We start from the raw sequence: 23,058 nt of genomic DNA, 5'->3' as shown, positions 1-23,058 counted from the left end.
GGGGAGCTTCCTTCACAACCAGGTCCCTACAGGCTCTGGGGCAGGCAGTGAACTGAAGGGACAAAGCCCGTGCTTTCAAGAAACGTACCTGCTTGTAGGGAGAGATCGAGAACCAGTGTATGCCAGACAATAATAAATGCTAGGAAGGACAAAGAAAGCAGAGGAGGGGTTGGTAAGGATGGTGATGGTGGAGACTCGGGTTTACACAGCGTGACTCTTTGGACAAATCCTCGTCTCCCTGGGCCCTCGCATCTCCTGTGTAAAGTGTGCTAAGAAAGCGATCTCCTCTGTCTTTTCCCATTCTTACATTGTGGGGTCCTAGTAATCCTGCTGCAGATTTCCCCGCGGCCCATCTGGAATGATTCCTGTGCTACCCTAGAATCACAGGAAAATGTTCTTTTCAAAAATGTACAGGTATTCAAAAATGCATTTCATGTATTTCTCCCTACTGTAGAACTTGGTGGAGCTTAGAGGTAATCTAAATAACCCCCATTTTACATGTAAGAACGTTTGACCCAGAGGCCATATAGCAATTCTTAGGCAAACGTGGACTGGAGGTGTAGGAGTCTTTGTTCCCAATGAATGTTTTGGTTTTGTTCTTGTCCGTTTGCACATCTCCTCTATGATGAAAACTCAGTTTCACGAACAGAAACTTGGTTATGGGATGCATACTTTTGAAAGCATATCCCTGTGTCCTTTTTACTACTATTGGGAAAGTAGCAATAAATGCTCAATAATCAGTTAATGAATGAATTTGGGTTTCTGAGCTTGCTTCTCTGTGAATGAATATCAATCACTTGGGCTTACGTGGCAGCGAGCACAGAGGCAGGTTTGTCTGAGGTACAAAAATGTCCCTCAGCACGCACACCAGAGCCTTATTTTATCAACATTTTACCTGTGTCACACCTCCCCCTACACCAACATGAAATCCCTAATTAGCTTTCCCTCTGGATGCTAAACTTTCTTCACTTGCAATTTTCTTTCAGAAAGCAGAAAGGAAATGGGAAGAGAAAAGGCAAAATCTGGACCACTATAACGGGAAAGAGTTTGAGAAGCTACTAGAAGAAGCTCAGGCCAATATCATGAAGTCAATTCCAAACCTGGAGATGCCACCAGCCTTGGGCCCGCAAACAAAGGGTGATGCCCCAGGAGACAAGCTCGAACTTTCAGGTGAGGTGCTCACCCAACTGAGCAGGCTGGCTGCCCACTTAAGCACATGCTGGCCGACAGGACCAATCCCTCACTTCTCAAGAATTTTATAAAATTGTGAAACTGGAAGCACAAATCCTCAGGTATCACTAGATTCTCACTCTTACTTTTTCACCAAAACCATAGTAGGGAAACTGTGTTCTGCGTTAGGGCACGAGAGTAGTGCCCAGTAAGGTAGAATTTAGATCCCCCTAGCTTCTACATTTCCTATGAATTTATGACACTTCACAGCACCAGCTGGGAGACTATGAGGGCTGCATTTAAAGTAAGAGCTTTTCATGTGCTGCAGGAAGAAAAAACCAGGCTTTATGAGCTCCCAAGGGGATATTAGATCATAAGGCAAAATGGCATTTTTTAAATCAAAATTATTAGATTGTATATTGAACCAACTAAACTATGGAAGTTAAGCATCGATGTGTCACTAATAACATAAAATAACTGTTAGAAAACCCAGCCTACTAAATCTCCAACCAACAAGCACCACGCCTTACTCTGATTTCAGAGCTGTGTACAAAGACACGATTTTACTTGCAGCCCAGTGTCTCGGAGCCACATTCACTGACGCCTCGTCCAGGAACTAAAATTAATTTGAAAAGGAATCGCCATCCTGACTTGCATGTCCAGGAACATGAAAGTAGATACAGTTTACAACCACTGAAACCCTGTCTCAGGTTTTCCTTCCCCAAAGCTGCTCTAAAATCCCAGTCACGGAAACTCTCCCCATCAGTCCACGCTAAGTTTTTCTACCTCCTTTCCCCACCTGCTGGCTGTGTGAGGCCTGTTTAGGGACCTGGAGGGTGAAGCAGCATGTGCCCGGGAAGGAGGGGGCCTGGGAGGGGCGGCTCTGCTCTCCCCAAGACAGCTTTTCTCCCAGAGTTCCCGTGAGGAATTTCTCATGGGTAAGGATCTACCCCCTTCCATTTCTATCTGGCCTAATCTGGCTCTTCCCATTATTAATTTTGTCAGATAGTCCCTGGATGTTTTAGAATCACAAGTAAATTATAAAAATCGTTATAAATTAGAACTGTTCCTTCTCCATGATTATACAGCAAAAATAATAACACTACATTTTGTTAATTTACCGCGTTTGGGCTTCTTATTCCTTCAGATTAAAAAAAAATTGCATGAAGTATTTTTAAAAAATTAGTCTCCAAAGTATTTTTCACTCAGTTAAAATGTTCTTGTTGTTCTTTTTGTTTTTATTTTTAAGTAAACCCTACACCCAGCGTGGGGCTTGAACTCATGACCCTGAGATCAAGAGTCGCACGCTCCACTGACGGAGCCAGCCAGATGCCCTTGTTTTTTGTTTTTTTAACACGTGGCCTGATTTCTTGTCAGAAAGAGTCCACTAATGTACAGGCTACCAGAAATGCATAAGGGTACAAGCCGTTAACTGCAAATGTTGGTTTCTCTCATTTTTACTTATTTGGCATGGATGTTATTTTTTTTATTTGTGTTTACTAATGAGGTAAAATTCTACACTGAAGGTTTAAAAAAAAACTTTTTTGTATTTCCTCTTGTGTGCACTGACTACTTCGATAAAGGGGATGGACCAAGAGCTCCTAAACATCAGTAGAAAGTTTTAGGGACTATAGCCTCATTCTGTGTTAAAGAAAAATTATTCTCAGAGCTATGTGTTAAAAAGAGCAAGGAAGACTTGATTCAAGACCATTGCAGTGGGTGAGAAATTGAACTCGACTCTGAATGCAGCATATCAAGGATAGGGAGGTTCTTGCTAAAGGCTTGGATGTCCAGGGTGGGGAATGAAGAACCCAGTCAGATGTCAAGAACGGGGGATTCTTGCTATATTGACTTAGTAGAATTCTTTGCTAAAACTGGGCTGAGCCGACCAAGGGCAAAGCCTAATGGAGAAAAGGGCTCAGAGGAGCCTCACCAAAGCTGGTCAAAGAGGCAGTCTTTTGGGGGCCCCTGGGTGGCTCAGTGTTAGGTTAAGCGTTGGCCTTCAGCTCAGGTCATGATCCCAGGATCAAGTCTGCATCGGGCTCCCTGTTCAGCAGTGAGCCTGCTTCTCCCTCTCCCCCCTGCTCGTGCTCTCTCTCTCTCGATATTTCTCTCTCTCGCAAATAAATAAGTAAAATCTTTAAAAAACAAAACAAAACCAAAACCAACAACAACAACAACAAAAACAAAGAGGCAGTCTTTGTCATTACACAGGAGAGGAGACCTGGGCCCACCTGCAGGGCCCATCAGGCTGTGCCAGTCCCTGGAGGGACCCACAAAGCTGACGAGGCCATCCCCAGGCTGGGCTGCTGGCTTAGGCACCAGCCAGGTGGCCCAGTGCTGCTTGGGCCTTGTAACCGGCACCCTCAGGCATGAGACTAAAACCGGCCACTACACGTAATCGTGGGCATTTCACCCCGATGATTTACCCACATCCTTATTATAATTTTAAGTAGAAACTCCTCAAACAGCTCTGATTAGGTTGCTCAGAAGAGACAAACACATTCCAGGGAGGGCACCTTGTTAGAGAGAGCTGGGGCAAAGCCCACTTGGAAGCTCCGGACCGTGAATTCCTGGCTCTCCCGCTTTAGGGAGCTCTTGGATTGAGTGCTGGTGAAGGGCAGAGGTGAGGAATATTGATAAAGGCAGGAATGGGGCCCACTGTTTAAATTTTATTAAGTGCCTTTTGGGGGCAGTTTTCTGAAGAACGCTAAGCAGATATCTGCATTTTCTAATCTTTGGTGTCTATCCTAATTTATACTTCTGCAGCTCTGTGTTTACTGCCTCCTTTCGTTAGCAAAGAACCGTTTCCAATCACACAACTATGACCAAAAATCCACTTTCTCCCTGACTTCGTTTTCTGTTCCATCTGCCTCCCACTTGCCTTCTGGCCCTTCTGTGGCCAGATTCTTCTAGCATCCCCTGCTCCAACCCCTCCTGCTCACACTGTGTTTCAGACTTGAGGGACGGAGGCTTTAGAGGCTATGCAGGGGGCTCTGGATTGGTCTTTTTTTTAAGATTTTATTTATTTATTTTGGAGATAGGGAGCAGGAGGAGCAGAGGGAAAGGGACAAATAAACTTCACGCTGAGTGCAGAGCCCGATGTGGGGCTCAATCCCACAACCCTGAGATCACGACCTGAGCCAAAACCAAGAGTCGGCTGCTTAACTGAATGAGCCACCCAGGTACCCCTGGATTTGTCTTTAGGCTCCAATATTTCATCTCTCCAAGTAATACCCAGATTTTTTGTTGAATAAGGATAGCTTGTACTTGCATTGCATTTACAATAAGCCAGTAAGCATGGTTCCAAATGCTTCGCGTATATTAAGTTATTTCATCCTCACAGCACCCCAGTGGAGAAGATCATAGTAATACCCATTTAACAGATGAGAAAACCGAGGCAGAGAGAAGTTAGTTAACTTGTGCAGGATCTTTCTGAGATTTCAAGTCAGTCAGGCTTCAGGGTCCATACCTTTAATCATCACACTAGGGAGAGACTAGAGAAATGTTTAAGTCAGATTACATCGAGTTTCTAGAAATACACTGTTCTGGACGTTATCTTGCAAAGATATTATTTTTCAATGATACCCTGTTTTCCAGAAGACTCTCCAAATCCAGAACAAGACTTGGACAAGCTGGGGGGTAAGTCCCCACCTCCTCCTCCCCCGCCCCCTCGGCGGAGCTACCTGCCAGGATCAGGGCTCACCACCACGAGGTCCGGCGACGTGGTCTACACCAGCAGGAAGGAGAACACCACCGCTAAGGTCTGATGGGTTAAGCACTGGTAAACTGGTCTCTGGATTCAAATGATACCCTTAGACAAGGCTCTCTCTATTCTCCTTTAGAACACAACAAGTAGTAAGGCAGAGAAGGAGAGAATTGACTAAGCTACATCACAGGAAGGCCCCACAGATGGGAAAATGTCAGCTGGTGTTATTGGACTAGACTCAGCACTACGAGCTTTATCCTTACTTGACTTCTAGCTGCAACAATGTAAAATGCAAATCACAAGCTACTTCCCCAGCAAGGCGGCATAAGATTGAAAATGAGGGGTGAAGAGGAAGCCAAAGAAAGACCATCTTACAAAGCTAAGTGAGATTAGCTAACATAGGTGTGAGAGTCTGCACAGAAAGATGCTCGATGAGCTTCCGCTTCCACTTCACTTGGCAAGTTCTGTCTTTTGTGCTAAATGTGAAATACAATTTCTGAGGAGATGTCACATGGGCGGGCCTTTCTTAAAGGCACCGAATGTTGAGTAGTTACAGTTTTATTAAAAATCTTCCATCTATTCACCAAAATGACAACTTGTACGAACGAAAAACCCAAACTAAATGCAAGGGGATATTATCGTCTTTGAACTCGATTTGAAGAGTTAGGAAGCCAACGCACCAGACAGTAAGGGAACGTGTGTTCTCATGATCTGGCCCTCTTTTCACCAGCACCTGCAGGTGTTAAGCCAGTATCTGTGATTTGAATCTTCCACAGGCGAGCAGTGAAGATGCTGTACCAAGCCCCCAGGCTAGAGCCACAAAATGTCCAGAGGAGCCTGCTTCTGCCTGGACCCCATTCCCACCATCAGTCATTACCTCCTCCTCAAAGGATGAGGAGGAAGAAGAGGAAGGAGACAAAATAATGGCAGAACTCCAGGTACGTGGATGAGGTGACTTGACTATGGCTCCTTGCCTTCATATCTAGGACTCTCTGGCTGTGTCTGTCACAGATTCATTAGCTAGAGAGGGTTGGCCAGGAGCCTTTGGACTTAGGCCCCCAAAGCTGCATCTTCTGGCCTTGGCTTCCACTTTTCCAAGATGGCACTGAACTAGGCTCTCGGGGTACCTCATGACATGTGTAAGGAATGATCATTTCACAAAACAGCTCGGGAAGTTTATACAGAAGATCAATTGCAAGTTTTCCTAGCTCTGGCTGAGAGGATTTGCTTTCCTTGCTTTTAGTCTTAATACTCGGCTTCATTTCACAAGCAATTAAGACAGGGATCAGAAATACCAGCCATTGTCTTGTCTTCATAAGGACTGACTAAGGCCCACTTCAGGTGGGGTCCCATCCTTTGGTTTTAATACTCGAATGGCTGCCCTTAGGCCTTCTGCTCTCCATACCAGGCTCGCATTCGGTGTCAGTGTCATCTTTTCAAATATTCTGACAAGTTGAATGATTCCCATTTTCTTTGGCCTGTTTGAGAAATGATACTTTATGTATTAGTTTTGGATTTTTATTTTTTAACTAATTGACAGAGTCCATCCATAGGATTAAGGATGGGGTACAGAAACTAGACTCAAAGCTTATCCCACATTCAAATCATGGCTGTGAATCTACCTTGGCTGTACGTTCTAAGAACTTTTCAAACCAGAGACATATGCGCAATTCCCAGACTAAAGTCTGTTCGTAGAATATTTCACTTTGACCCATACTTATTGTAGGATTTTCCCCCCCCTTTGGATGGCCAGATGGTCAGGCCACAACCACATGGGGTTCCAAAACATGTTGCCTGTTCACCAGTGTACTCATGGTTTTGTGAAGGCCCCACAGATCTGCATTCTTCACGTGGAGTAGAGAGACTTGCAAACCGTGTCATTTCTACCACGGCAGTTCTGTTTTGCCTTCCTTGGTGGTAACTGCCAAAATTGGGCTGTTTGGATTCACAGGGCTGCTAGGTTGATTTATGAATATGGGTGAGTCCTTCCGAGCCTCACTAAAACTCCCAAACTGGCCTGGGACATCCTTCCCACCAATCAGCTTGCAGACAGGTGTTCCGAATGGTTAGAGAGTGTCATTCGTAAGAACCATAGATTGCTAAGGTTAGGGACACATGCAACAGTTGAGAGCGTGGAGGTGTCCGTCACTCAGTGATCCAGTGAGGACCCCCTGGCTGAGGACACTGGCAATGACAAGCCTGCTGGTTGTTGGGGGATCAGGCCTTGCCCAAAGATGTGGAGGCAGGTTCTGGGACCATTCATTGTAGCATCTGCCCCAAAGCGTGGTAAGAATTGATCATGGCCCAGTTTGGTTCAAATGGATGACAAAGCACCAGATGATTTTAAATCCCCGCAAGGTGAGCAGTCACTACTAATCCAAGGAGCAGAGACTTTAGGCTCGTGAATAATCCTACACTAGCCCCCAATCAGAAGTCATCTATTTGTTCCAGCTTCTTAGAGCTCTTGGCTTGAGAACATTTCCCTCCACTGAGGCCTACATACCGCGGATGCTTTCTTTGACTGAAAGTTTTCAGAGGCTGGAGTATTTGGCTCCTTGTTGTAGTATTGGTGGTTAGGTAATACTGGTGAATAAAGTGCTCTAAGCCTAACTTAGCCAAAGCCAGGCAGCTCTCCTGCGGGGGGCAGGGACCCAACCTGCTGCCCCAGAAGGTCAGCCGCAGGCTCTGGACTTCGATGCCCCGAGGCAGGACAAGGAGCAGGTGCGACCTCCAGAATGAAACTGTGGGGCACCTGCCTGCTCCAGAGTACCAGGCATCAGAAGAAGCCACAGGCTCCCAAGTCCAAGGTCTGACAGCCCAGTGGAGATGGCGAGTGGCTTTAGTGGGCATCTCCAGGGCCAGCAAGGACTGGGGTGTCTGAGGGACTGCAAGGGGGAGCCAGCGCTTCAGGCACGGGGAGTGAGTGGAGGAGTAGGGGGAGAGCAGGCCGGCAAGGCCCCAGGCATCACCTTCATTTGTATTTTAGGACCCGTCCTGAAATGGTCAACTTGGTGCAGGCATGGGTTATTCTTTCTGCCTACAGAGCTCTTTCCAAAGGAGCATACTTGACATTAAGAAAATATGATGCAATCATTTGGGATTTTTTTCGTTTAAATAACTGGTCTTTAGTCCCAGGTGCACATTCGAATTATCTGGGGGAGTGTTTTAAAAAAGAAAAAAGAGCCTCTGAATGAATTCTGAATGAATTATTCTCTGGGTGATGCCTGGGTAACAGAATTGTTTTTTAACAAGGTGACATGTAGTTGAGTTGAGAACCACTGATTTCAAGAAGCTGGACGCTGGGGTCCTTCATCTTTCTTGCTTTCACGATCGTATTGTCCCTCCCACTCTCTGCCCCAGAGACACAGTCTATGCTTTCTGTCCGTCTGAGAACTGGCCTCCCTCACCCCATGTTCATGTGAGCCGGCGTGGGTTCCTAGAACCAAACCTGATAGTTTTCAGAGACAGGGCTAGAGGCTCGGGCAACCCCGAGGCTGCTCAGAATCCCCCCGGGTGCTAAAGGGCATCATCACTTTATTCTAATGCACTTCAGAACCCCTCAGAGGATGGGTGTCCCTTACTACGGCAAACAGTGAATTGGTAAGGATTACTTTTGATGTACGATTGAGAGGTTTGCAATATCTTGTGCCCTTTTTTCTCTGACCTCAAGAAAGCTGGTTAAAAAAAAGAAGAAGAAGAAAAGAAAGAAAATGACCGAGAAAAAAGAAACATAGCTTCTTGTCTTAATTCATTTACATATTCAACATTTTTTAAAGGTCAAAGCAAGAAGCCCTACTACATGTAAATCAGGTTCTGGAAGAAAGGGCATTCCTTTCAAGGCTTCTGTCCATTAATCCTACCGGGACACATAGGAAGCCTTTGCCCCTGGCTCAGCATTCAGCTTTGCTGCCTGAGGCCCAAATGCGGAGCCCGTTTCGCAGACGCTGCCTCCCTGGCCCCCGTGTGACCTGCATTCAGGCCTGGGCTCAGGTCTCCGTGTCTCTGGACTCTGCCTCTTCCCTCCTTCCTCCTCCCTGCACCTGGATCCCCGTTAACCTCAGTATTTTAATCCCTCAGGCATTCCAGAAGTGTTCCTTTATGGATGTAAATTCAAACAGTCATGCCGAGCAGTGCCGGGCTGACAGTCACGTTAAAGACACTAGGCCGGGGGCCACGGTCCCACCCAAGGAGAAGAAGGTAACGTGGTGGTGACACATTTGCCACCCAGGCCGATGGTCCTTCTTTCCTTGCGCTGACACTAACACCACTCCTGCGTTTGTCCTTCTATGCCCTCTCTTTTTTTCTCTCGCCTTTTTTTTTTTTTTAAACTAATGGAGACACAGCCTCAGGTTTAATCAGAGATTAATCAGTGACCTCAGTGTTCCTGCACACAGCACGCAATAGTCTGTGCAGCATTTTAGGCATTATCTTCCCAAACCGAAGAGTATACGTACGCCTTGCAAGATTTTTCTAGAGCTCCAGGAAAAAAATAGAAACATCGATCGAGTGTGTAGCACTTTTTCTAAGTTTTAACAGGTCTTCTAGGTCCAACCCACCTACATCAGAAGTAGCTGCAAACCTTGGATTCTGGGAAGAAAACACACGGCAGAGCCGTATGCCTGCCACCATCCACAGGTGTGTCCTCATGGGAACTTACACATGTGTATTTGCACACATGTTCGAGAATGCCAGACAGAATTTTTGTTAAGTACTACACATTCTCAGACTATACCTTGCAAGACAGTAAGTCCAGTCTGGGTTTAGGGCTAATATACATTGTGGCATCCTAATAGCTTCAAGACAGATGTCCAGGCTCTGAAACAAAATTTGCTGTCGTTACCTAAGTACCTAAGGGAAAGGACGTTGGCCTGATTGTCTGAATGTCAACCCTTTAAGTCGCATCTAGATTTTTGGATATAGAGCCATCTTATCTGAAGGAAGCCTCTGTTTACACACCAGGATTGAAAGCTTATCATGACCAACTCAAGTCCTAGCATTTTTCGCCAGGAACGTTTATTTCAGAAATCGAAGGTTCTAGCATCCCCTAGATAAAGTCAAACAAATCAGCCACCGTGTAGCCTACTAGCGACACCAGGTGGCGACCTCAGTCCCTGTATAAGAAAGCTCAGTGATGGGAGATAGAGGATCCCAAGTCAGAGGGCTGTTCTAACATAATCCTTCAAGAGATACAGTCCTGGGGCTTATAGCTCCCAGCCGTGAGGCCCTGCCAAGGAGGCTGGCCTCCTGCTCCCTGTCTCACAGCCATCGCAAGGCCTCCTGCAAACTACATCTGCCACATAACTGACATATAACACTGTTACAGGCCAGGTGAGGGGGAATTTCTGTGCACCAGCAGAGGTTATGAAACTATTATTGATAACTCTTTCTCATGAAGAAAATCTCCTGTTAATTTGGATTGAACCCATGACACCATATTGGAAATATATGGCTCTTTCAGTCTGTGGGATTGCCCTACGTGGCCTTACTAAAACCAGCTCATGAAAGGCCCTCGGAGACCCGGGGTCACAGGGCATGCCTGGGCTAATGGGACTGTTTCTGGCCAAAACGCTGCCTGGGAACCAGGAAGTTCTGGAAGATCCCTCTAGAGACAATCATTGTCTCGTAGAATTTTGCTAATTGGTGAAAAGGTTGCATGAGATTTCTTGCCCTGCAATTAGAAAGCCATATCCTTCTGGTTTCGTTCATCTCAGTCGAGTTCATCAGATAAGCAGGTCTGTAGTAAGAGCCTTGTAGGGACGTTAGTGCTTATTGTAGATCATTATACTCAGTAGATTGACCTATTTCATAATAACCATGAGTATCGGACTTGTACCCAAATTTGTATCATTATTAACCTCTCCGTGGTCTATTCATCTACTCTCCTATAAATCAAATATTTCTTTAAAATTTTCTCCTATCATCATGAAGCGCTAGCCTAGTACTGCACTTGTATGCAATTTTCCTATAACTATGTCTCTGATGGTTTTGGTTTATTGCCCATATGCATTTTGAGCCTGCTACACAGTTGTCTGAACAATCCAAATCTAAGGGCCTATAAGCAGATATTAAGAGGCTTACTTACCTTTTACACAGAGTCTTGACCATCTGAGAGCATATCTAAGATGTCATTGTGAGATTACATGACATTTGTGACCAAGCTACCCTGGATAAAGTTAATACACCTGCTTTGATACACTCATTCTTTTTTCTAGCCCAGTGACAAAAATGACAGGTCATGTGAAACCTACCCTTGTGACATCTTTATCTTAGTGGCTTTCATCGGAGTATGCCTGCTACTACATCCGTTTTAAAATACGTATGTTCCTGGGTGACATTTGAAATACTTAACAATGGGTGTGGCATGGGCTGGGACCGATCAGAACAGAGGCCAACACATGTCAATTCCTTGTCCATTTCATGGCTAACTTCTCACCCGAGTCCTAGCAGGGTATGCTAACTCCATGTTTGGGCTCAAGACCTCATTTATTCTTCTTCAGACCTTTTTACTGGATGTGTTAGTTGTTTAATAACCCAAGTTTAAAATCCCACATTAGACCTGACGTTGTTCAAGCACGCCAGCTGAATCGTTGCACATATTTGGAGGCCTTACCGGGAGGAGGGCAAGTTAAAGAGGAAGGTGTTGGGTGGCTAACGTATCTTGTATCCTGTACAACATTTCCATGTGATTAATACTGACTCTGTTGTTTGTGTGTTAACTCCTTGAAGGTGTATGGATGCTCTTTCCATTTGTAACAGGATGGTGGGATTGCTCGGGGTTGACTTTGGCGGGGCCTGTTTATTGTGCTTTGTTATGGTGTCGTTGCTTTAACCAAACAACTTCCTTGGGATTGTGTTCCATCTATCACCGCCTCTTCCTCTCGGGCTTCAGCAACAAGAAGAGAAGGCAGCAGTGCCTGGGAAACGATGAGACACGGCTAGTGTTAGTATCACGGCAGGGCCCGAGGGGACAGACACACACATGCCGGAAAAGGCCACGCTGCCTGGTCAAGCACTGTCCACACCCGGCCCTCACCGCTGGCTTCTCACGCCCTGAATCTTGGTGAGAGCCTCAGAAATGGACCTTCGCTCCATGTCGGAGGATTTAGAGACTAAAAGCTGAATTACGATGTCACGACCATCATTTTAGTCTCACGTGTCTGCTTTGGAAATGTTTAGACATTTTGGCAACATTACCATTCTGAATTTGGATTTGATGATCGCCTTGGGTATTGTTAGTTTGAAGGCTGTTGTGACACGTTACGTGGCGAGTCCAAGTAAAAAACTGCAAGTCCCTTTTCAGTCTGTCCTTTGACCGGGGAATAATTATGGGGTATTTTTTCATCTCCAAGTACCACACCCAACAAATGCAGAGTCCTTATAGGACAATTTCCATAAGAGAAGCAGAGATAGTACTGAAAGACCTAGCTGGAAGGGACGTGAAAAATCTCCTGGTCTAGTTCCTCGGTTTATAAGCAAGAAAACTGAGGCCCAGAAAAGTGAAGGTAACACAGTGAAGTGGCAGGTCTGGATTAGAGTGAGAATCTTCTGCCTGCCGAGATACTGTGCTTTCGACAGCGACACACCCCTCTTCCCGTGTTAGATTCTGCTAGGCTCACAATCAGATGCTGGAAAGAGAACGTGTTGATACAGAATCAGTCCCTTTATTCTCTTAACTGCTCCCTCACAGAATTCGAAATACTTAAAACACTTTGCTAATTGAGATTTTCGTCTTGTGCAAACACAGGGCATTTTTGGAAGTTGGAGAACAAAGCAACCCAAGGTAAACAGAGCTATATAGGTTTTGGACTAGTGTGTAACAAATGTGCTTGGCCCGCATGGTTTGGAAGTATTAAAGGAACAATTTAGTGATAGTCCACCTTGGGGGGATGTGGTTTTGTGGAGTAACATGTCCTACACTATTCTACCAGAATTTGGAATTATTCCATGAAGACGTACGGAAATCTGATGTTGAATATGAAAATGGCCCCCAAATGGAATCCCGAAAGGTGAGTTTAGCAGATCTGTGTTCCAAATGATACCGTGCAGATTAATTACCTTCCCTTGCAGATCCATTTCTGATTAATGTGTGTGGTTTCCCTCCTCCGTTGTCCCTCTCAGGTTACTGCAGGGGCTCTAGCACCTCTTGACCATCCTAAGTGGGAAATAGCAATGGGGAATGGTATTTCTGATGCATCAAGAACCTTAGAGTACAAAACAGACATCCAAAAGAAGGAAAATTCCATATCCAACAAGAGTTTATTTAGAGACAGTAGAAACTATTCCCAGAAAAATGTGTCTAAGGTCAACTCCAGCTACCCTGGCACTAGTCCATCGGAAGTTGAAATAAACAAAGGACCTAAGAGCTTAGGACCACCGCACCCTATATCTGACACTGAGCATCAGAAGATGAATTATGGAAAGACAAAGGAGATGATGAGTCTAGAAGGACCAGAAAATACAGATAGGTGTGACCTTCCCTCTCCCACTAGGTCAACTGAATTGAGCCCGTGTGATGTCAAAACTCAAGATCAAGAGGTTCCCATGACAGAGTTCGGCCAGGTTGTTCTGAGACCCAAGGGGGCACGGCATGTGAACGTGAACCTCAGCGAGGACGGGGAGTCGACCCCAAGTTCTCCCGCTGAGGAAAATGCGACCCCCGACAACATTGCCTTCATGATTACCAAAACCGCGGTCCAGGTTCTCTCCAGTGGGGAGGTCCGAGACATAGTGAGCAAAAAGGGGGAAGATGTACAGACGGTTAATATTGATGCCAAAAAAGAGACAACTTCCAGACAAGGAGGAACTGAAAACGAAGAGCCAGTCTTGTGCCTGGACAAGAAACCAGTTATCATCATCTTTGACGAGCCCATGGACATCCGGTCCGCGTATAAGAGACTTTCGACCATATTCGAGGAGTGCGATGAGGAATTAGAGAGAATGATGACAGAGGAAAAGATAGAGGAGGAGGAAGAAGAGGAAAATGGAGACCCAGGGGTCCAGAACAATACTTGCCGAAAGTTCCCCGAGGAGATGGCCCCTGGCAGCCCCGGACCGGCACGGCAGGCTGACCGTGAGTTACAGCCACACCGCCCGCCGGCCAAGGCTGACACATCAGGAGGACAGGAAGTGAACAAAAGGGAGTGGGGCAAGTTCAGCCAAGCAGATTCTCCAAGTTCAGAAAGCAAGGGCGACGGGACAGATGACCAGTTTGAAAACCCCAAGAAGAAGTTTAAGTTCAAATTCCCTAAGAAGCAACTGGCAGCTCTCACTCAGGCGATTCGCACAGGAACCAAAACGGGGAAGAAGACTTTGCAGGTGGTGGTCTACGAGGAGGAGGAGGAGGACGGCGCCCTGAAGCGGCACAAGGAAGCCAGGCGATTTGAAGTAGCTAGGTCTCAACCCGAAGACACCCCCAAAAGCATGCTTAGGAGACCAGAGCCACCCGGCCCAGAGAGCCCCGCTCTGATTTCCAGGACTGATGAAATTCGGAAAAACACCTACAGGACCCTGGACAGCCTGGAGCAAACGATCAAACAGCTTGAAACGACCATCAGTGAAATGAGTCCAAAAGCTCTGGTTGATGCTTCATGCTCTCCCAACAGAGATTCTGTGGCAAGCTCACCCCACATAGCCCCAGAGGCCTCTCCCCGCTCCCTGCTAGTTCTGGATGAAGCTCCCACTGCCCCAGAGCCCCCCTCGTCCGTACCTTCAGCTTCACGTAAGGTATCTTGGTCTGACGGAAAGTGAAAAGACCCAGCTGCTTTCTTACATCTGCCATAATCACCATTAGCAACAGGTGTCTTGTGATTGACTTGCTTCCTTTCAGGTGGCTCATTGTGTTTTGTTTTTGTCTGTTCGCCACGATCCCTTTCTCTCACACTTTCTCCCTCACTTTCAAAACAACAGCTAGGTGTCTAACAGCTAATCGATCCTCTTTTTACCTCTGTTGCTGATTGGTGTTGGGTAAACGCAAGGACGCTGGGCCGGTCATTTGCTGTTGAAATGATTGCTCTGATACTCACATTAAAATCCGTTTGATCAGTAGTGGAGCAGTTTATTCTGTTTGATTCTTCAAATTAACCCCAGTGGTGTCTCCTGATGTCCGTCTCCTAGATCTGTCCTGCATGTAGGGCTATGGCTTCTCACGTTGACCTTCTCTGCACACGGCGGGAGATCCTCGGCGATAACCCACTCATGTGCTTCTCCTTCTCTCCCCCCCTGCTGCTCCTTCCCCCAGGGCTCCGCTGGGACCCCGCAGACGAGCAGGATGCCAGTCCCCATGAGCTCCAAGAGCAGACCCGGAAGCCTGGACAAGCCTGGCAAGCCGTCCAAACTGCAGGATCCCCGCCAGTATCGTCAGGTAGTTTTACCTTAAACCCAATTTTGGATGGACGCTATTGCAGTTAAGAAGCAAGTCGCTGACTTAGTTTATACCAAATCTTGTGTTTTCTTTGTAAGATATGGTTTACATAGACATCTGGGATCTGGGGCATGAAGAAAGTCTAAAAAAACCTTTGTTAAACTTTCCACCACGCTTTTGCATGCTCACAATAAAACATCTTTCACTTTGTGACTCCAAAGTTTAACTGTTAACCAAGGTGCCAGGCCCATTGGCTTTTCTTTGGTGAAGGGAGTGGTTCATCAGAACCCCTTGGGAAACCGAGACAGACCTGTCCTTGAGCTGCCCTGAAAGTCACCAGTACTAACGGATATGCTGACTGCATTGCATTCGAGGCACATTAACTGTCCATCACGATGCCCCAGCCCCACCCCCACCCCCGTAACCACCCAGACGCATGGCCAGCCTAGCACCCAGGAACGGGGAGTGGGATGATGTGCCTGTTCTCACCGACAACACCTGTTCTTCCTTTTTCTCCCTCTTCTGCACATCCTGCGCTCTGTACTTTAGGGGTTTCTGCCAGGTCCAGTACAGCACAACGGGACTTAGCTCAGGCCTTGAACTGGTTCGGTTTGGTTTGGTCTCTGTGATTTAATGATTCTCAGAAGGGCTGTGTTGCCAGACCCTGTGGATCAATCATGTTACCAGCTCTCTGACAAACTGTCTCCCGCCATCTTTATTCACAGGCTAATGGAAGTGCTAAGAAAGCTGGTGGGGACTGTAAGCCTACTTTCCCCTCCTTACCTGCTTCTAAGATTCCAGCCCTTTCTCCCAGCTCTGGGAAAAGCAGTTCTCTGCCCTCTGCTAGTGGCGACAGCTCTAACTTGCCTATTCCACCTACTACTAAACCATCGGTTACTTCTAACCCTCTCAGCCCCCAGACAGGACGATCCGCCCCCTCTGCCTCCCTCATCCCCTCTGTCTCTAATGGCTCCTTAAAGTTTCAGAGCCTCACTCATGCAGGTAAAGGCCACCATCTCTCATTCTCGCTGCAGACTCAAAACGGCCGAGCAGCCCCTCCCTCCTCCTCCTCCTCCTCCTCCCCACCCTCCCCCGCCTCCCCCACGTCACTGAATCAAGGTGCCAAGAGCATCAGGACCATCCATACACCCGGCCTCACCAGCTACAAGGCACAGAATGGAAGTTCAAGCAAAGCCACCCCATCCACAGCAAAGGAAACCTCTTAAAGGCCAAATCCTGTTAGGCACAAGTCGGAGTTACATTAAAAAAAAAAAAAAAAATCTTTCTTTTTTTTCAACAGTCTTCAACAACTGTTTTCACAAGAGAATGTATCATATTGCTGTACTGTTTGAAGCTTAATGCTAAGTATGTGCTAAATACTGGATGAATAGATTTCAGTAAAGCTCGTTTGTTTTTTGTTGTTTTTTTTTTACTTTGTTGCTGTTGTAATTACACAGTGTTTACTGTCTATATTCAATACCTGTTACATGAAGTAAGCATGTGTTACAAAAAGAGTGGCTGGCAGGAAAGAAGGGTGAGTGTGAGACTGTGGGGGGCGGGGAGATGTATTCAGCATGTAAAACATGTATGATTCCAGAATTTTAGTATGTTTTGTACAAAAATATTTTTCATTACGGAGACTAGATGTGAACAGAGAAATACACAAGTGTGACTATACAAATTGTAAAACAGATACTATAATATTTCCTTTTATTTTAGTGTTATTTAGCTTTATTACAGATTTCTATTTTTGTCAAAACTTCATGGTTCCTTTCGAGATCCTTTTTGCCAAAAACATTTTGATACTATAGCATTGTACGTGTGAAAGTAGTGTGCTAGACAATATGCCCGTGAACTTCTGCACAAGCCAACCCAGAGGTGCGTGTAGAAGGCAGTTTATCAATCCCGTTGCACTGCCATGAAAATGAGGTATGATGATCTGCAGCCCAGGCAAGCGAGCTTTCTTTACTTTTCTTTCGTTCTCTTTTTTCTCTTCCTTTCCTTTTTTTTTTTTTTTCTTTTTTAACATATTGGGATTCTCTAGTTGCTTTCTTTGCAGTATCGAACCCCTTCCTTTGTTTTCGGAGACCTGGCAACCCACACTATTGCATTGTGGATTTTAACATGTACACTTCTGTACGGTTCTGTCAACTGATCAACTTTTGTACATATATAAATAGACATCAGAAATACTGGATGTGACAGCACAGAGTAGTTTTCCCACACCAAAGTTAATTTTTATGCATGCTTTAAAACTCTATCTCGGGATGGGCAGAAATGGGGACTCCCCGTACGTTTTTAAAAAGCAACGAGTTTGCACAGCTGGAGTGTTTTTTGTAAATAAATGTATTTGTATAACACAGTCATGTAATATACAGAACTATAAGCAGAGACTTTGCAAAACTAAATAAAGGGCTGCATGCTTATTATTTTTTTGTACCTTGTCCCTCGAACTACTTCCTAGTCAGAGAACAAATGAAACTATCACCGAGTTAAATGGTTTGGGTTTTGAGGACATTGTCGGTGACGTGTAACCGGACACGAACTGGGTTTCTGAGTCATGATGAGTTCCTGATAAATGCATTGCAAGCGTGGTGCCTTCTGGTGTAACCTGTTGACCCTTGTCTCTGCGGCTTACCCACGGCTTGCCTACCACAAAGCAAACCTGGGGACAAAGCTTTCACCCTCATTGGCCAGAGGGGCTCATATTACTTTCTCTTTTTTAATTTCTAGTAGAAGTAAAGTAGAAATAAACCATCTTTGTCACTATCTTCTTTTGGAGTTCTCAATTCTAAAAAATATCGTTGGTGTAGAGAGACCCATGCGAGCCAACATGACACTCCATGTATTCATTTGAAAAATGGGAAGAACAGTTAATGCAAATAACACCAAAATTATGAATCACAAACAAGAACAGTCTCAGGGAGCTGCCTATTGTTTTTTGCCTCCAAAATATTTAACTTGGTTTGATGTAAAGGGTAAATTATTATTACTTCAGCACCTGGTTGTTAGTGGTCCTCAGCTTCAAGTGTACAGAGCTGGGATGCCTTCATCAGAAATAGTATATTCTGTCTCTACTCCTATTAACTGTAATCACAGGTCTCAGGGAGGGCTCGGGAAAGTCGTCATCTTAGAGTTTTTAGGCCTAAAATGTTGCAACACCTCAATCATGTCCCATCACAACTCAACAACTCTGTTAAAATACATACAGCAACCAGCTGACTCGTACCAGTTCATTTGCTCCTCTGTATGCACAAGCTGAGAATTCTTTGTAAGCAGCTAACCACAGGTGGTGGCTCCCGTCCTCAGTTTACCCTCAGACTTCCCAGAGTGCTGGCAAGGCTATACCGGGGATGGCCAATTGCAGCCGACATCATGAAGGATGGGGCATGTACCCCGGGTAAGGAACAGCTCAACACAGCTCAGCCATAACCCTGAGACCCAGCAAAGTGCCGCCTGCCTCCTCAGGCCCTTGGAGGGAAACTGAGTCCGGGTGTATGCGGGCTGCCTCTGACAACACGTAACGGAAAGGCACCTTGGTTCCTTTAACAGCTAAAATGGGTGGTGCTAGATAGGAACTGCTAGGTTTTCAGATTTTGTTCAACCACTATTAGACTCTCACTACATTATCTTTGAAGCTCATCATTCAACTAACAGATTGTTCCCTCTGAAAAAAATACTCTTAGAAATAAACCATAGGGGCTTATCAGATTCATCCAACAATCCATCAGCCCGTGCTGTGTGCTGGTTGTGCAGCCTTGGGCATGCCTCAGTTTCTCATCTGTGAATGGAGAATAATAACAGAACCTACCTCATAGGATTGTTGAAAGATTAAATTCGATGTGTAGAAAATTCTTAAGACAGAGCCTGACGGGCGCCTGGGTGGCTCAGACGGCTAAGCGTTCGACTCTTGATCTTGGTTCAGGTCATGATCTCAGGGTCATGGGATTGAACCCCTCATCCAGCCCCACATTGGGTGTGGAGTGTGCTTAAGATGCTCTCTCTCCCTCCAAAAAAAAAATAATAAATATTTTTAAAAATTAAGAAAAAAAAGCCTGACACAGATGCACACTCGATAAAGGTTAGGACTATTGTCCTTATCACTGCTACACTGATAACTGGACACTGTTCCTGCTCTTAAAAGGCTTCCATCTAGTTGTGGAGGGGATGGCACAGACATGGGCAGGCGGAGAAGTCAGACGAACCTAACGGTGGGCAGCAGGAGTCCAGAGGAGAGGTGGTTCGCCGAGGTGATGGCATTTGGCCCTCCCTGGTACAATACAGAACTTTTAATAGTGCTGCAGCATTAAAGAGACTGCTTTTCTTTCAATGCTACCTGTGACTCCGACTCTTTCCAAAGAAAAACAAAAGATTGACACAGTCTTGGAACAAAGCCAAGGTCCTAGAATCATGGCTACGAAAGAGTGGTCCTTTTGCAAGGTTGCGTTTTCAGGGTTGGGAGAAGGTGTACCCCCAAATCACCCCAGCCAGACTCCCCAGATGGTGGGACGAGTTGATGTCCATCCCTGAGCTGAGTACCAGGGGCAAGACCCATGAAGAAAAGTAGACAACGTCCTCTGGGCTCCCAAAGCAGCTTTGGCCATGCCTGTCCCCAGTCTGCTTCCTGAGTGCCCCACTCTGTAATTCAAACTAACTTCTTCCCCTCTCCATGGCTCTGAAAATGCGAAAGCATTTGAGAGCAACTGAGAAGCTTTTTTGGAGGGAGTGGAGGAATGCGGACTGCTTCAACCAAAAATTCCAGAGGTCATTTTGCAGAAGCAAGCAGGTGACATTGTTGGGGAGACACACCCCGGGCCACAGGCAACAGTGAGCTCTGATCTGTGCTCCTGAGAAGGTAATGTCCCAAAGAAAGAAACTGATCATGTGAGCACTTTTGAGGAGGGAACCCCAGATTTGCCAGGACTCACGGCCATCTCGCTTGAAACAAAAGCTCATCCTGATGACCTGGAGGTTAGAAGGTCAAGTCATGCTCAACACACTGCACAGAGAAGACGGGGGAGCTTACAGTGCATTCCTAGACTTACACAAAATGCTTAATTTGTTTAATTGCCTAGCACTGATGGGGAAGTCCTTGGTCCTTGCGACTGTGGACACATCAACAATAACTACCATCTGCTGCCTATTATGGGCCAGGTTATGCTAAAGGGTTTTACACAGATCGCCTTTTAATCCTCACAAAAACCTTGTGAAAAAATTACTGCCATTCTCTCTTCCCGGTCGTGCTGTAGAGCACGGGCTGAGTAAGAGAGAGGAGGAACAGGGCGCGCGTCTGGGATGAGGCGAGGTATAGGCACTTGACCGTTCTGCTTGGGATCGGGGACCCTCAGGTTGTCTCTGAAAGGACTTGCCGAGCAGTTTTTCATTCCTGGACCAAACGACAGAGCATCTTTAAAAAAAAAAAAAAAACAAAGCTCGTTCATTGCGTCATGACAAATTTTGGCTGCCTCACCTTCAAAAATGGGCAGGCAGAGAAGCACTCAGCTTAGGGGGTTAATATTCTCATCCAGCGTCACTTGAAGGCAGGTGAAGCTGGGTCGTTACCTGGGATGTCCAATTTCTTTTTCCCTAAGCAGGTGGACGAAAACCCGAAGGCACCAGGGCCAGACGGCAGGGGAATCAACCCACCTGCCAGAAAGGCCCCGCCCCGACCACGCCCACTCAACCACATCCCTGCTCCGCCTACACTCCGCTAGGCCACGCCTCTCCCTCGCCCTCAGTCCTCTGACCAGAATCTGGTTGCTACAGCACCTTCTCCACTCAGTCCCGGGCCGAAAGGGCTCCCAAGCGCCCCTCAAAAGCATTTCTAGGAGTTTTATTTCCCAACACATCCCAGGCACCAGGCACGGGACTTGCGAGTGGGCAGTTCAGCCCCTCAGAGAGTCTTTGAAATGCGAGGATGAGGGTCCAGTCTTACCGGATCCTGTGCTCCCTTTTAAGTGACAAATGCTTTGTAGGAAATAAAATTCTTGTTGATACATCCTACCTACTCACGTAGTTTCAAAAACTAAGCAAAGCAATCTAGTGCCCTACTGGTTATATAACGAAGACATCACGCGGCCACACACATGAGCAGAACACAGCAACAGATGCATTTGCTTCATTTGGAGACTCAAACCCAAGAACGCTTTGTTAATGTGACTTCTCCCCCAGAGAGTGAACGACTCTGTTTGAAGCTTCAAAGCAAATTCTCCCTCATTTTACACCTTCTTGGAAATTTTTTTGCATATTTTAAGAATGCTCAAAAGCTTATTTGTAAAGCAGAATTGGCCTGTAGGCTCAGATCATTGTAAATAAGTTCTTCACTCACATGAATGTTTGGTGGGACGTCACCAGGTTCTGCTGGAGGGGACAGTTCCTGGCCGACCACAGCAGGCCACACCCATGCCACGCCTCATCACTGGGACAACTTCCAAGCTCTCCACAAATAATCTACACTTGCCTCTAAAGGGCAGAACTGCTTTGTCTGAGAACCACTGGGCATAGAGTAAGGAACACACACATCATTGCTGAAAAAATCCGGGCAAACCCCAAGGATGGTAAGGATCCAGCCGTGAAGTTCCAGCCCAGTGAGCCCTTCTCCACAAGATGGCAACACTTAGGGGACACACTCGGGGCTCGGGTCCACTTGAATGGCCTGCCATTTCTGGAACTTGTTCCCGAAACCTCTAGCCATATTCACATTTATGCTCTCTCCATTCATGCCTGGAAGAGCAAGTGATTAACAGAAGAAACCCAACCTCTAAACATCTGTAAGGAGGAAAGGGGCAGTAAATCTTAAGAAGATGGGTGGAAATGGATTTCTCTCTTCTAAATGTTGAAGCTCTGGGATTACCAAGGTGCTGAGTCATTTAGAACCAGAACTCTTCCTTGCCACAGACACCATCTCCTCTCCCACCTCACGTGAAAGTGGGGGGGGGGGGGCAGGGAAACAAGCTGGTGGCCAGTGGGATACACCCCAGCAGCAGAAGAACCTAAGAAAGCCCGATCTTGCATTTGGGATAAACTCTCCTTGTGTTCCAGGTTCACAAACTTGGCTGCGCCCCTGTGATCACAAGGCTGGGACCTGGGTCCCACCCACAGAGAGTCTAAATCAGGGAGGACAGAGGCTCTGTCTGTGCAGGGGATTATTATCAAACCTTTCCAGGCGATTCTAATGGGAAGCCAGGGCTGAGAACCTGGGTCTCACACTAGAAAGCAGCGGCCCCAGAAGTAATGAGATGTTGTCTCTTAAAAATAAAAGGTGACTATTACCCAAAGATAGCAGATTCAAACTTGGAAAGTATTTTAATTTTTTTTTTTTTCAAACTTTCCAACTGTTTAAATTAGAAAGTCACCAGTACTGGGCGCCTGGGTGGCTCAGTTGGTTAAGCGACTGCCTTCGGCTCAGGTCATGATCCTGGAGTCCCGGGATCGAGTCCCGCATCGGGCTCCCTGCTCAGCAGGGAGTCTGCTTCTCCCTCTGACCCTCCCCCCTCTCATGTGCTCTCTCTCTCTCTCATTCTCTCTGTCTCAAATAAATAAATAAAATCTTAAAAAAAAAAAAAAAAAAGAAAGAAAAGAAAAAGAAAGTCACCCGTACTAACCAGTCCACTACTGGACACCGTCTTTCCCTCCCAACCGACAGTGTGGCTCGATGGATCTAGAGCTTTGCTCGTGTTTTGACCCTTCCAGTGCTGCCGGGTTTCCCAACACTGGCTGCACTTAGGGTTTGTTTGCTGGTAGCCAACAATTCGAGTATTCAAGTGCCTTTGGAGTGGAAACCATTTAAGGATCCGACACTGTACCTCCTCCCTTAGCC

General features: G+C 46.2%; 1 protein-coding gene across 15 annotated transcripts in view; it reads left to right on the top strand.

The window, feature by feature from the left end:
- KIAA1217 (KIAA1217 ortholog) overlaps window positions 1-17,668 on the top strand; it is a 288,616-nt gene extending 270,948 nt beyond the window's left edge. For 8 of the 15 annotated variants that reach the window (XM_045874280.3, XM_045874279.3, XM_045874282.3 and 5 more), the window contains 9 exons: window positions 987-1,170; window positions 4,771-4,934; window positions 5,656-5,817; window positions 8,957-9,076; window positions 12,624-12,659; window positions 12,808-12,885; window positions 12,998-14,602; window positions 15,117-15,239; window positions 15,965-17,668. In XM_045874280.3, the coding sequence (XP_045730236.1) occupies window positions 987-1,170; window positions 4,771-4,934; window positions 5,656-5,817; window positions 8,957-9,076; window positions 12,624-12,659; window positions 12,808-12,885; window positions 12,998-14,602; window positions 15,117-15,239; window positions 15,965-16,465 (2,973 nt within the window). In that variant the 3' untranslated portion in view covers window positions 16,466-17,668. The remainder of the gene's footprint in view (window positions 1-986; window positions 1,171-4,770; window positions 4,935-5,655; window positions 5,818-8,956; window positions 9,077-12,623; window positions 12,660-12,807; window positions 12,886-12,997; window positions 14,603-15,116; window positions 15,240-15,964) is intronic. The other 7 variants (XM_054507339.2, XM_045874283.3, XM_045874284.3 and 4 more) reach the window with 5 other exon arrangements.
- The last annotated feature ends 5,390 nt before the right edge of the window (window positions 17,669-23,058 follow it).

Source organism: Mirounga angustirostris, unplaced genomic scaffold (assembly GCF_029215605.1).
Source record: "Mirounga angustirostris isolate CCGP_5_RB_7025 unplaced genomic scaffold, mMirAng1.0.hap1 SCAF_5, whole genome shotgun sequence".
NCBI lineage: Eukaryota > Metazoa > Chordata > Mammalia > Carnivora > Phocidae > Mirounga > Mirounga angustirostris.
This window is presented reverse-complemented; position numbering and strand designations above follow the sequence as displayed.